We start from the raw sequence: 14,050 nt of genomic DNA, 5'->3' as shown, positions 1-14,050 counted from the left end.
TAAGGATAAAAAGGACTTTTAGGTACACCTAACTAAGGTATACATAAATATTAACAAATGTAGGAAAACATTATTAGGGAAATTTTTTTATGTTGCATTAGGTTAACAAGGGTAATAGGTTGTTAAGTGAAGATTTCAGCAAGTTTTTTTTATCATCTTTACATTTTAGAAAGAAAAATATAATAAATCAATTCATCTTCAAGCACCTATTTAAGTAATATGTGCCCTCTGCTTTGAAAATCACTTCTCCAAGATTCCCAGATGGTTTGGTCCTTCACATCACTGAGGGATCTGCTTAAGAGAACAGCAGACCCAACCACCCTATCTCAAACAGCACCCTATCTATCACTCCCTCTCCTAACATGTAGAGTAAGTTATAAGTGAATTATAAGCATAGAGTAAGTTAGTTAATTAGTCGGCTAGTTTTGATGATTATCTGTCTTTCTCACTAGAATATATGCACCATGAGGGCGGGAGCTTTGTCTTTTGTCACTGTGTCCCTAGTACCTAGAACAGTACCTGACACATAGAGAGTAGTTGCTCAATAAATATTTACTGAATGAGCAGACATGTCAACAATATTACAACTGCACAACTGAGACCATCGGCTCCAGAAGTATGTTGTAGCTTAGAATCTCTCCAGGACTAACTAGAATATGTGTAAATAGGTGAACTCTTCTGTAAGGAACTCTCCTTAGCATCTATCAGGAGAGCCTGTGTAAAGTGAAGATGACTATCAGCAATCCCATTTATGCAGCACTTGCTTTGTACCTGTTCCAACTGAAGGCTCTACCTGCGGTACTAAATTGAAATTAAATTCTTCACAGCAATGCTCCCATCTTACAAATGAAAAAAAGGGAGGCTCAGAGAAATTACAAATAACAAACTAGTCAGTAGGGTACCTGATGTTCAAATCTAGGCCTAACTTCAAAGCCTAACTTCAATGTCATGCCCCTAATTTAAATGCATCCTGGTGGTGACCTCTCTGTGGGGACTGATAGCATCAGCTAAGCCCAAATATCACAGCCCAAAAGCTTTGTAAATATGAGAGCTCTACCTGTACCCCCACTAAAAGAGCATGTAAGCAAAGTGTGCACAGTGGATTGAAAAGCAGCCTACCCAAGAAACATTATTTCTAGGACCCATTTTGATAGTAGCAGCCAGATCCAAAAAGGCAATGGGAGCAGCCAGGGGTTGGGACCCAAATCATGCAACTACAGTTTTTCTGTTCTCTCTGGTCACTTTTTGACATCCCTTGCTTTGTTCAACTAGGCTGTCTTTGAAGCGCAGACAAATGAACAGACTTCTGAGGCCTACAGATCTAAGAAACTAAACTAATAATTCTATAAGCTGTCCTGTGTTCTTCTAAAGCCCCTAGACACAGAAGAACTCACTATACTTTTTTCACTTTATCAAAGAATGTCTAGAGTCTGATCAAGTGACAACTGAATGCAGGAAGGCCTTCCATTTAAGAAAAACAAACCAGCATCCACAACCATCCTCCTTGCTTTTATGTGGCAAGGTATTTCTCACACTTCAGCGTGCATCCAGCACCTGGAGAGCTTGTCAATATGCAGATTGCTTGGTCCCACCCCCAGAGTTTCTGATTCAGTAGGTCTGGGATGGGGCCCAAGAATTTGCATGTATAAGCAGGTGACATAAAACTGAACTTGCCTATAAGTAGGTGTTACTTGAGAAAATTGTTAAGACATGCCAACTGACCTAGGAATGACCCTCATCTAGGCATTTGCAGGGTAGCTGATCTCCAGAATGACACAGCAGGGAAGGAACAGCCTCTGTTTCAACTAGGGTGAGTCTCAGGAGAGGAATCAAAAGCAATCAGCCAAACTTGCTGTGATGCCCCTGCATTTAGTGATCCAATAAACTGAGAAAGTTTCAGCAGTTACTTTCCTGGAGGCTCTCTCTGGGGCCAATTACCTCTGGAGAACGGATAAGAAACACTAACAATTAAAAGTGCCACAGAGAGAGAGAGAGGTGTTTATACTCTGGTGAGGCTCCTAGCCACAGGGGAAATTAGGGAGCACCTGCATGGCCGGGATAATGAACAATTTCAAAAGAAAGACAGGCACTGAGGACCTGGTCCCTACGGGAGGATGCCAAGGCCTGAAATGCTTAGAAACTTGAGCCTTAAGGAGGAATTTTCTGAACTGAAACAAAAATGCAGATGAATTTAATTTCCCAGAAGGCTCAGTGGTTAAGCTCTCATTACAGAAACTCCATGTGAGACTATGTAACTTAGGGTGAGGCCGGATGCCACCCAACTAATGGACCAATCATATGGCAGGAGACCCACTTACAGAAAGCAAAGGACAAAAACAAAAACATAATCTAGGAGGAGCTTCTGATGAACAAATGGCCTTCTTTTGTCAGGTGTCTCAATAAATGTTTTAAGTGTGGCCTGATGAGGACGTAAAGTCATAAAAGACTTGTCTGTTTAGAGGGGGCCGAGGTCAAGAACAATGAGTATTAGCTACCTTTGTGGTGCTTGCTGGTCATCCTATGGATGGGATACTTTTCTTTTGTATCTAACTTATATCTCTTCTTGAAATATGCCTGTATTCTATTGCTCTGCTCTCAGGCAACTTCCACATCATAATAGTCTGTGGGCAGTATTCACTTGCTGACTGTTCTACTCAACTAACTCTCACACTTCTATGGCTACCAGTACAATATAAATTTACCATGACACACTTTAATGTGATTTAGATTAAATCTCAATAAAAAAAATCCTGCTTAACTAAAGCACAATCGAGAAATGAAATATCTAATGATTTGTGAAAAGCATTGAACAAGCTTCAGTGAACAAGCAAATTACTACAAAGCACTTTGTTAGTAGATTATGTCAATGCCACTGTATCTGGCTCTATTGTCAAATAAAGTGGACCATGGTGCTGCCAAGAAAGTAAAGGGATTCAACAGCAGAAGAAGAATTGAGTCTCTGTCAGGGAGCAGTTGTGGTGATATAGAAACAACACAGAACTTACAGAAATGGGACCTGAGCTTCAGTTCCTACTCTTTGACTTTCTGGCTGTATAACTTTAAGAAAATTATGTTACCTCCCTGAGGCTCAGTGTTTCCATCTATAACTAGGTAAAATGTGGGATAAAAATACCCTAATAAGACGGCGTTGGGGATTAAATGAATAATATTTTAGGAATATACATAATAACACACCTGACATTTAGGTGGGTCTCTGTGCTGGTGAAGGGCAGGATACATAGGATTATTTTCACTCCCTCTTGAAATACCACCAACACAATAGTTAAAGAATTATTTAATATAGAAACACCCACAAGGAATAAGAGAAAAGGAGAGGAGATGCCATAGATGAGATATCAATAAAATTTTCCAAAATTTTAAGTAGGTATAACAGTGGCAACTAGCTTGGCAAACAGGAAAACTGAAGCCCACATTTCTCCAGAGGAGAGGGGCTAAGACAACTCAAGCTGGGGTTCTCCAGAGCATCAGAGGGGCTCAGAAAGTGAATGTACAAAATAGTCTTCAAGGCTGGAAATGGGTTGGCTGAAAGTCTGAAGAGTAGTGATTAATTCTGAAAATATCAAACCAGAGAGTCTCAGGCACTAAAAGACCGAACATACTAATAGTCAGGGGTCTCCCAGCAAAATGGCCAGAGCACTGAGTACCACACAGTTGAGTCCATCAGTCGACAAATTCTGCTTATACCCACAGAGTTTCCAATTAACATTCTTGTGTCTCATTCTTAAGTAGGAAATGGGCAACCAAAGATCAGCAGCATTTGGCCAAGACCAGTATAACAAGGTGTAAGGCATGAGATGTAACAATGTCAAACTGCAAAATGAACTTCAAGACATCCCTCAAAGTAGATAGCCATGGACTGTTCACATGATTCTTGAACTCCTCACGCACTGTGAGGATATAAAACAGGTAGATAGGAAGGGAAATTGAAAGAGGGGTTTCTTTGGAGAAAGCTATGGGTGCTCTACCACCATCGCACAACCAAGAGGGATGAGGTATGGCATGGTTCCAGCTAACCTCAAGTCAAGAGAGGGACTTCGAGAGAGCCACTCAGGAGCTGGATATATGTCCCGAGCCATCAGTGGGATATAGTTAATGGTATCTGACTCACTCCTGGAAAAAGTCCATGAATGAGTCTGGTTGAGTAGAGAGACATAGCTGTTAACTGACTACAATCTCACTGAGTATAAGAAAAAGGTGCCAGTTTCCCACGGTCCATATAGGAAAGTGTGAAAGAGACATCTGGGACCACTGTAATCATTTCTAAGAGATCACCAGGAGGGAACAATGAAAACCCACAAAACTAATCTGTGTGGAATGGGTCCTAAAATGGGCCAAGCAGAAAACAGCTAGCTAAGACAAGTGAAGAGTAATCAAGAGTTTGAAGTTGGACCTGTACTGAATCCACAAAAGCATCTGAGAAAAAAAAAAAGTTAGTTAAACATCTGCCAGGTCCAGAGAGCATGAAGCAAATTTATGATGGCACTAGGCAAGTTAGGACTTACCTGCCCTCCAGGCTCATTATCCTCCCCTCCTATTTCAGCCCTGAAGGGGTCAGATATCAAGATTAGCAACAGGGGTGGGGGTGGTGGATGCTAAAGGCAGGAAAGGACGGATGAAGGGCCATAATGCCCTTTGCTGGTCTCCAGCAGCTGAAAGGCCTGACCAGGGGAGAGTAGCAGTCACTTTATTTTTTACTTGTTTATTTTTTTTTTAAAGTAGCGGTCACTTTAAATAAGTTGGATGCTTTAGCTATTACACAGATGGAATTACCCAAGGACTTAGTTTTGTGTTTTGTGTCTGAAATTGATTTTCTATTTAGAACTGTTTAATAAGAGTCATCAGAAAAGATGGCAGATGGGACTGCCCAAGTTTTTACTTAGGAAAGAGGTGAATAGTTTCCCCACTGAGTTAATTCAAAAAGGACAGGAAACAAACAAACAAAATAAAGAAGCTTTCTGGTTCCACGCGTGAGTCAGACTTGTTCCAAACAAACATAAAAAGAAGTCAGGAAAAAAAAATCAAGGTAATTCAGAAAAAAGAAGGAAAAAAAAACTTGCAAAAAGAGAAAAACAGATCACACAAAAAAGATCAGGAATAAGAACAAAATCTTAAAAACCTCTCAACCACAGAAGCTGGAAGACAGCGGCAACGTCTTCGGAGTTATAGAGGAAAATAATTTCGCCTAGAATTCTATGCCCAGGCAACTTAAAGTAGACAACGGAATTACAAAATTTTCAGGTATTTCAAGGTCTCAAAAATTTTACCTCCTATTCATTCTTTCCTAGGAGCTGCTCCACCAAAATACAGGTAGTAACGTGTATTAAAAGGGGATCCAGAAAACAGGATCCAAGGAAAAAAAGAAGTCAAGCAGTAAAAGGAATTCCCAAGAGAATGGCCCAGAATAAATGCTTCACAGCAGGCCTGAGGAGAAGCCATTTCAGGCTGGGCAGGAGGATGGAAGTCTCCTGGACAGACTTCTCCAAGACAAAACAAGTGGAACTGACCTACTACTAGAGGTGGCTGACCATTTTGAGAATGATCTCCCAGTTCTGTCACATAAATTACAGCTAGGTACAATGAAAATTAAGCTAGTGAAAAAGAAATCTAAATATTAACTTCAGGAAAAAATTTATATGAGAAGGATACCATGATAGTAATACGAATTTTTACTGAGTCTCCATGTGCCAGGCACCATTCTAAACACTATATGGCCATTGTATCTTAAATCCTCATAATTACCCTGTAAGCTAAGATTACAGGGTAGGAATTATGACTAGGCGCATTTCATCAATGAGGAAAGCAAGGTACGAAGGGGTTAAATGACTTGAATGATATCATATAGCTAATAAATACCGCAGCCCAGATTTGAACCATGTAGTCTAAACTCTTAAAATCTGTGCTCTGTTGTAACCATAGGTTTGCTACAAGGCTCAACAATGAACAATATTTTCATAGTTGTCAATCTGTGCACACTGAATACTGGTCTGACCTATAATTATGACCTGATTATATACTGAGAATGGGGGGGGGAGAGGAAGTATGTTGGGATAAGGTCGGGGAGTAAATCCTCATCTTCCCTGGTAGAAAGTTAATACAAATGATTAAAATTAGAAGGAAAAAAAAGGAAACCTATAATAATTTAAGTATATTCCTTAAAATACACAAGTAAGTCATAGAAGAAAAAGCTGAAAAAATTTGGAGAGGGTAACTGGATTTAGGGGTAGAGAAAGGAAAAGCAAGGCACTGATGCTTTTCACTATTATGGTTGACATATTTCCGCTTTTGAACTATGCATTCGCATTTCTTTGATTTAAGAAACCAGTTTAAACAAAATTTGTAAATACCGGGGAAAGGTAAGGAGGGATGGCATCTAGTAGTGAAATGGGCACTTGGACGCTAGCGGCAGGAGCCAGGACTACCGCGGCAAACCATGGACAAGCTCTACTGGTCTTCTTGCAACTATCCAGGCGTACCTTCTGCACCAAACACCTCTCCACAGTGAGAGCAGAAGAAGTGCTCTGGGTGCCAGGTTTGGTTCATTGCCGTCAGCACTTTCTGGAAAAGGAACACACGGAGCCATATTAGAGAGTCCCAGAGCTATAAACCAGGGCCCCAGTGCAGAAGCAGGGGAAGGGGGACGACTTACATCCAGGATAGGAGCAGCACAGTAAGCGCAGCGTGGGGAAAAGAGATGGTGGTAGTCCTTGGGGCAGTAGGCCAAGCCACTCCGCTCAAAGAAGGGATGGGAGCCGATCTCCTCCTTGCAGTGAGTGCAGACAAAGTGCTCTGGATGCCACGCTTGCCCTAGAGCATGGATCACCTGGGGAGGAAATAAAGCATGGCAGGCGATGGCAGCTAGGTCCTGGAGGGCCTACAAGTCGCACAATTCTGGACAGAACTTTTTACACAGTATTCCACGCAAACAGCGCCCCCACAGAGTTACACAACACAGAGGCCTAGACCCAGGTCCCACCTATGCGGTCTGGTGTCCGTGCTTTATGGATAGTAAAAGGGAGCCCAGTTTCCTGACTAATCATGCTGATAAAAGTCTGTAAGTGTTCGTTACCACGACACTGCCCTGGAGGTGGGGGAATCAGAATTGAGCACAGTAGCGATAGACAGGGATAACTACAGTCTGGCCTGGAGGAATTCCTGGAAGAGGAAAAGGCCAAATGAGAGTTTTTATTCCTCTGGTCTGAACACCTCATCTCCTGCCCCACACTGAGTCAGATCTCAGAGCCCTTTATTGTGGTTTTGGTGAAGGATGATGCAGAGCAGGAGTCTGTGGCCATGATTCAGAGCTGAGTCAGGTGAAAGTTACCATCAATCAACTTGACTGAGAATGTTGGGACAGAGTGGACAGTGGGAAAGTCCCTCCCAGGACCAGAAGTACAGAAAGGCAGTTAAGAGTCACACCTGGGAGTCAGGCTCTCCCAGTTCAAATCTTCCCTCTACCTCTTTCTAGACTTGGACATGTCAGTTAACATCCTGGAGCCCTTGGTTCCCTTGTCTTTACAAAAGAACAATAGTAGAGTCTCCCTTGAAGGGCTGATGTGACCATTAAGAGAGAATACTTGGCAAAGTGCTCAGCTCAGTGCCTGGAGCACTGTAAGGGATGAGTAATTATTAACTATTATGAAAATGTCTTAGGATAGAAGGTGACAGAGTAATCCTTGGTGGGACAGAGACAGACATACACGCAGTCATACATGGCGGCAGGACCAACATCTCGGCCCACCGCACCTTTCCTGCAATCGGTTTCTGACAGGAAGCACAGTGGCCCTTGGGCACTGTGGCAACTCCAAGGTCCTGCAGATCCTGCTCCAAACCCCCCAGCATTGAGTCCAGGGAGGCCTTGGGATCTTGCTTATTTGCTGTGTGTTTCTTGCTGGCATCTGCTTTCACTGCAACCTGGCACCAGGGAAAGAACCGTGAAAAAGAATCAGTCTCATGAATATTTGCCCTCGTTGGCATCTTCTACATGACTCCACAAGCTCACCTCTACTGACTGATGCTTTGTTCTGTACCTAACCTCTGGCCAAGGCACTGGAAGAGTCCAACATTGTAACACCAATAAAAATGCTTCCATCTCCCTTTTATCCTAAATTCCTTGGGCCAGGTGAAACACGAGTAATCTTCCTCCATTTGTAAATCTTTTCTGACCATGGGAAATTGAGTGTATGAAGATGATACCTTTCCTCACTCCTACAATGACCACAGGTCAACAACTAATCATATCTTCTTTTTGCCCATTTGTTCTGCAATGTTTATTGAGTACCTAGTTTGTGCCAGTCACAGCTCCAGGCTCTTGGTGTAGAGCAATATACATGGTGACTGAGGAGTCTGCCCTCATGGAGTTTATTTTCTCTGGGTGATAGACAATAAACGGATTAAATAAATGTATGATGTGATGTCAGGTAGAGATAAGACATAAGTTATATATCAAGATAGAAGTGCCAGAGGGTGGGACAGATTATTCCATGGTGTACTTAGGGGCTCAGAAATATTGAATTAATGGGAAAAGCATTCCAGAGGGAAGGGAGGCCCAGAGGAAGAGAACAGTTTGGTACGTCAGGAGAAAGTCAGAAAGGTCGGGGGGGGGGGGGTTGGAACAGAGGGAGTGAGAGTAAGCGTGGCAGGAGAAGACAATGGAGAGAGAGGCAAAGATCATGTGGCGCCCTCATGGTAAACTCAGGTTTTATTCCAAGGGTGATGGAGCCTCTGGAGGAGTTTAAGCATGAGAGCGAAAGAATCTGATCCACAAGATCCCTGTGGTAGCTGAGTGAGGAGTTAAGTGTAGGCAAGCAAGAGTGGAATAAAAGACACTAGTTTGGAAGGAGATTATTGTTAACAGTTCAAACCAGAAATAATGACTTGATCCAGTGTTAGGGGAGAAGGCGATGAGAAACTGTCAGATAAGACTAACTGATGGACTGGATTTATTTAAGCAAAACCCCCAAAATAGTCATTATAATTCATTCAAAGGAAAAGCCTCGAATTACAAAAATGATGCGATGCCCAGCTTGTCCTTCATCACTTCATGTCCTGATTCTCTCTCTCTCAACTCCTTTCTGACTGGGCTACTACTACCATCGACCTAATACTTCCTGATCAGGAAACAGGTGCTCTCTACGGCCTCCACAGCATCAGATTTGCATGCACTAGACAGACATCCAAAGTCTCCCATTCGCTGCCCTCACTTTACCTTTCCAATCTATCTTTCATTAGTCACTAAAAGCCTCCATTGTTTGAGGCCAGTCAGGCTCCCTGCAGTCTCCTGAACGTGATTTGTTAGTGTCTGCCCTCAGGCCTCTACATATCCTATTTTCACCGCCAGGAATAACCTTGCATTATCTCACTAATCCAAAATGCTCATTTCCCTTCAAGAAACTTATCAACTGACAGATTTCCTTCCTCCTCTATTATATAATGTTACTTAATGTTGAAGAGATTAGTGTTCCAAAGGTTACTGTCTGGAAAGCCCAAAGGGATCATCAATATGAAGTAAGTAAAAACACAATTTTATATGTATATACACACATACATACACACACACACATATCTATCCATATCTACATCCGTTTGCTTACATATTCCAGAATACTTCTGAGTGAATATATAAGAAACAGGGACAGAGGGGTGCCTGGGTGGCTAGGTCATTAAGCGTCTGCCTTCGGCTCAGGTCATCATCCCAGCGTCCTGGGATCGAGCCCCACATCGGGCTCTCTGCTCTGCAGGGAGCCTGCTTCTCCCTCTCCCACTCCCCCTGCTTGTGTTCCCTCTCTCGCTGTGTCTCTCTCTGTCAAATAAATAAAATCTTTAAAAAAAAAAAAAAGAAAGAAACAGGGACAGAACAGGATGGCTGGGGACAGGGCTGATAGGGAAATAGCTCACTGCAAACTTTTGTACTTTTGATTTTTGCACAACATGAATTATGGCTCATTCCAAAAATAAACAGATATTTTAAAAATGTAAATAAACCATGACACACATTAAATCAATTAGGAAACACAATTAAAACTCCTAATGTAGATTTTTTCCCCAGTATTTTCAGATATACAATACAATGAGGAATGTACCCAGCTCTATTGTAGGCAGTGAAGAAAATTTGTTTCTGACGTCCATTCATTTGTTCCTCTAATATGTCAGGAACTGTGCAGGCATTGGGAGTCCAAAGGTGAGCCACAAAGATCAGGTTCCTGACCTCCCCAGGGACACACCTTTTTATATACTGCCTTGCAATTATTTCATAGTCACTCATGCGTGCATATCAAATCCTCCAATCAATTTAAAGTGGTTGAATTCTCCACCTTAAGAATTCTAGATGATTTCCCTTAATAAATTATTAAGCCCACTTCTCTGATTTCCATCCCCTGCCAGGCCACGTGAGCTCACCACTCATGCTCTAGAGGCTAGAACAAGGAGGCGGATTTTTATCTCTGTATGGGGCTCAGGACTCCTCATCCTCCTTACTTTCAAAGCCGTACTCTGATCTCCCTGGCTCTGCCTCTGTTTGCCCTCCTCTGTCCCACTCAGGCAGGTCTCCCACGGTCCCACCACATTGCATCCAGCTGTAGATGCCCATGCCCTTGGGGCTCATGCCAACTGGAAGGGCCTCTTCTTTTATCTCTTTGTATCCAAACCCTTTCCATTCTTTGGAGTCCATCCCACATCCCATCCCCACCTCTGATAAAAGTCTCCACATTCCTAATGTTGGCTGCCCGTATTTTGATAAACTATCTGTGTTTTAATCTACAAATGTTACATGGGCTTCTGCTTCATTTTACCAAGCACATTCCACATTCCTTGAGATCAGAGCCCGCATCGTATTATCTTTTGTGTTAATACATAATAGAAAGTTGAGTTCATCTGCTGAATTAAATTTAGTCTGGGAAAAAAGAATGACAACCAAGAGTTCTGAAAGGGGACGGCAGAGCTGAGCTCCACGGAGACACACTCAGGCACGGAGACACACTCAGGAAACTGCACTCACCTGGGTCTGCATCTCACACAGGTGGGCCATGAGCTCATCCAGCTGAGCAGCTGCTGAGGTTTTCGGAGGATGTGGTGCTTCCTTTGGCTTTTGGGCCTCACTATAGGGAGAAAAAAAATCCTAACACATCAAAACTCAGATAAATGTTAAGCCACACATAAAATACCAGAAAATGCAGTTTTAACTATTAACCCCTTACATGTGAGTAAAACTAGAGAAAGAGAGTATTTAAAAATAGGTAGTGACTAAAAATCTGAACAAGGTCTCCCTGCCTTTTGTCTCTATATCTCCGTTCTAGTCATCTCAAAAACTGACCATTGTTCTCAAGTGAATGAAGAAAAGCGCTGGACAGGTAGCTTGGCAGGCCATTGTCCCCCAGTGGTCAGGTGCAAAGCAGCTTCTGAAAAGACCTTTAAGAAGACAATGGCCCAGGGATGCCTGGGTGGCTCAGTCAGTTAAGCATCTGCCTTTGGCTCAGGTCATTATCTCAGGGTCCTGGGATTGAGCCCCGCATGGGGCTCCCTGCAGGGAGCCTGCTTCTCTCTCTCCCATTCCCCCCTGCTTGTGTTTCCTCTCTAGTGGTCTCTCTCTGTCAAATAAATAAATAAAATCTTTAACAAAAAAAAAGAAGACAATGGCCCAATATACATTTTTTATTTGCAAAGCATTATTTTTGAAATTATAAAGTATTACACTTTCTCTCATTGTCAGGTGAAAGATAAAAACTAAGTAAGAATAAAGAGCAAGCAACAGCAAACTAAGGTCCATGGGCCAAATTTGGCCATACCCGTTCATTTACATACTGCTGCTTTCTTACAGAGTTGGATAGTTCCAACAGAGACCTTGTGGTCCAAGGTCAAAATATTTACTGTCTGCCCTTTACAGAAAAAGACCACTGAGAGAGTTTAGACAATGTACATGATGTTCGTTTTACAACCATATAATTGTGACTAAATTGATGATTAAAATTTGGACCCAAGAAACAGAATACAGAGTCTATTCAAATACTTGCCCAATTGTTAGTAAATTTTTTTTTAAAGATTTTATTTGTCAGAGAGAGAGAGAGAAAGCACAAGCAGGGGGAGCGGCAGGCAGAGAGAGAAACAGACTCACCACTGAGCAGGGAGCCCCGACAAGGCTCGATCCCAGAACCCCGGGATCATGACTTGAGCCAAAGGCAGACGCTTAACCAACTGAGCCACCCAGGCATCCCAGCCAATTGTTAGCAAATTAACTGTGTATGAGAGCACAGAATAAAAGCTCAATAAATTCTGAGAAGTAAATACAGACCATATTCTTCTATTGCTTTAATACAAATTAATCATAAGAAATCTACCCGCTTAAGAAAAAATAAAGCACTGCCAAATAATTCTTGTGAAGAAAAAAATAAACTGAATTTTCAACCTATTTAGAAATAGCAATGAAAGCACATACACACACACACACCCTTCAAAGTGGAACCAATATATATATTTTTAAAGATTTTATTTATTTATTTATTTGTCAGAGAGAGTGTGCATGCATGTGTGCGGGCACATGAGAAGGGGGAGGGTCAGAGGGAGACAGAGAAGCAGACTCCCTGCTGAGCAAGGAGCCCAATGTGGGACTCGATCCCAGGACCCTGGGATCATGACCTGAGTCAAAGGCAGACTCTTAACCAATTGAGCCACCCAGACGTCCCACCAATATGCTATTAACAGGAAAAAATACAAATGGATTTAAGTGCAACATTGAAAAATAAGAGGCTAGAAGCAAATAAACAAAACATTCAACTCAAGAATCTAAAAAAAAAACCTAAAATAATTAAACAGAAGAACTAAAAGCGTAAATTATTGAAACAGAAAACAAACAGAAACTGAGGTTTGGGGGAGAATTGTGTAAATTTCAAGTACATAGAAAAATATGGAAAATCACCAAATAAGTTCTAGAAATATCACAGACACTCAATACTAAAACCAGACAAAAAGAGCACAGTGTACGTGTGTACGCGTATGTGCATGGGTGCATGGGGTGGGGGAGGGAGGGAAGTTCAATAAAAACAGCAGAAATGAGTTTTAAAAACATCCTGGCTAGATAGTGTTATGCCAGTCTTTCAAGTGTGGTTCAACATTAGAAAAAGGATTACTATAATTCATTATACCCAAGAACAGAGAAAAGCTTTATAAACATATTGATAGGTGTTGAAAAGCAGTAGAAAACAAATTCTACCACCATTCCTGTTGTGGAGAATCAAGGAAAAGAAGTTTCATAACCTGATAAAGTGTAAAATCTATAATGAACCTCATATTTAATGTGCAAATACTAAACACATTTCTAATTAAGAGCTCCGTGCTCAGCGGTGAGTCTGCTTAAGATTCTCTCCCTCTCCCTCTGCCCCTCCCCCACCTCTCTAAAATAAAATAAAATCTTTAAGAAAGAGAAGGATGAGAAGAACAAGGACCCTACTATCACTGCTGCTCTGCGGTGTCACTGCAGACCGCATTACTGGATGCATTTAAGAATACAAATACGAGATTTATATATTGGAAAGAAAAAGGTAAAACATTCTCATTCCTATTTTCTCTTTTAACTGGATGGTATGATCACTTACCTGGAAAATGCAAGATAAGTGACTGGATAATTATTAGAATGTATAGAAAATACCAGGATGGTTACGAGGCACAAGAATAAAATGAGGGGGTGCCTGGCTGGCTCAGTAGGTAGAGCATGTGACTCTTTTTGTGTTTTTTAAAGAAAGAACATGTGTGTGGGGACATGAGCTGGGGAGGGGGCGGAGGGAGCAGGAAGCGTCAGCGGGAGAGAGAGACTCTTAAGCAGACTCCACACTCAGCCTGGAGCCCTGTCATCATGACTCTGAGATCATGACCTAAGTGAAATTAAGAGCCAGACACTTAACCCACAGAGCCACCCAGGGGCCCCAGGGCATGTGACTCTTGATACTGGGGTCGTGAGTTCAAGCCCCACACTGGGCATGGAGCCTACTTAAAATTAAAAAAAAAATTAAAAATTAATTTAAAAATAAAAAAAGAATAAAAT

General features: G+C 41.9%; 1 protein-coding gene across 2 annotated transcripts in view; it reads right to left on the bottom strand.

Annotated features, from left to right (window-relative positions):
* LPXN (leupaxin) overlaps positions 1-14,050 on the bottom strand; it is a 40,671-nt gene that overhangs the window by 11,129 nt on the left and 15,492 nt on the right. For both annotated transcript variants that reach the window (XM_028111389.2, XM_028111390.2), the window contains 4 exons: positions 11,015-11,114; positions 7,765-7,932; positions 6,668-6,841; positions 6,495-6,576 (listed from right to left, as the gene is read on the bottom strand). In XM_028111389.2, the coding sequence (XP_027967190.1) occupies positions 6,495-6,576; positions 6,668-6,841; positions 7,765-7,932; positions 11,015-11,114 (524 nt within the window). The remainder of the gene's footprint in view (positions 1-6,494; positions 6,577-6,667; positions 6,842-7,764; positions 7,933-11,014; positions 11,115-14,050) is intronic.

The sequence above is a fragment of the Eumetopias jubatus genome, unplaced genomic scaffold (assembly GCF_037043125.1).
Source record: "Eumetopias jubatus isolate StellerSeaLion01/CBP00866 unplaced genomic scaffold, mEumJub1_p1.0 scaffold_13, whole genome shotgun sequence".
In the NCBI taxonomy this organism is placed as follows: domain Eukaryota; kingdom Metazoa; phylum Chordata; class Mammalia; order Carnivora; family Otariidae; genus Eumetopias; species Eumetopias jubatus.
Note: the sequence above shows the minus strand (reverse complement) of the source record. Positions and strands in the feature narration are given on the sequence as shown.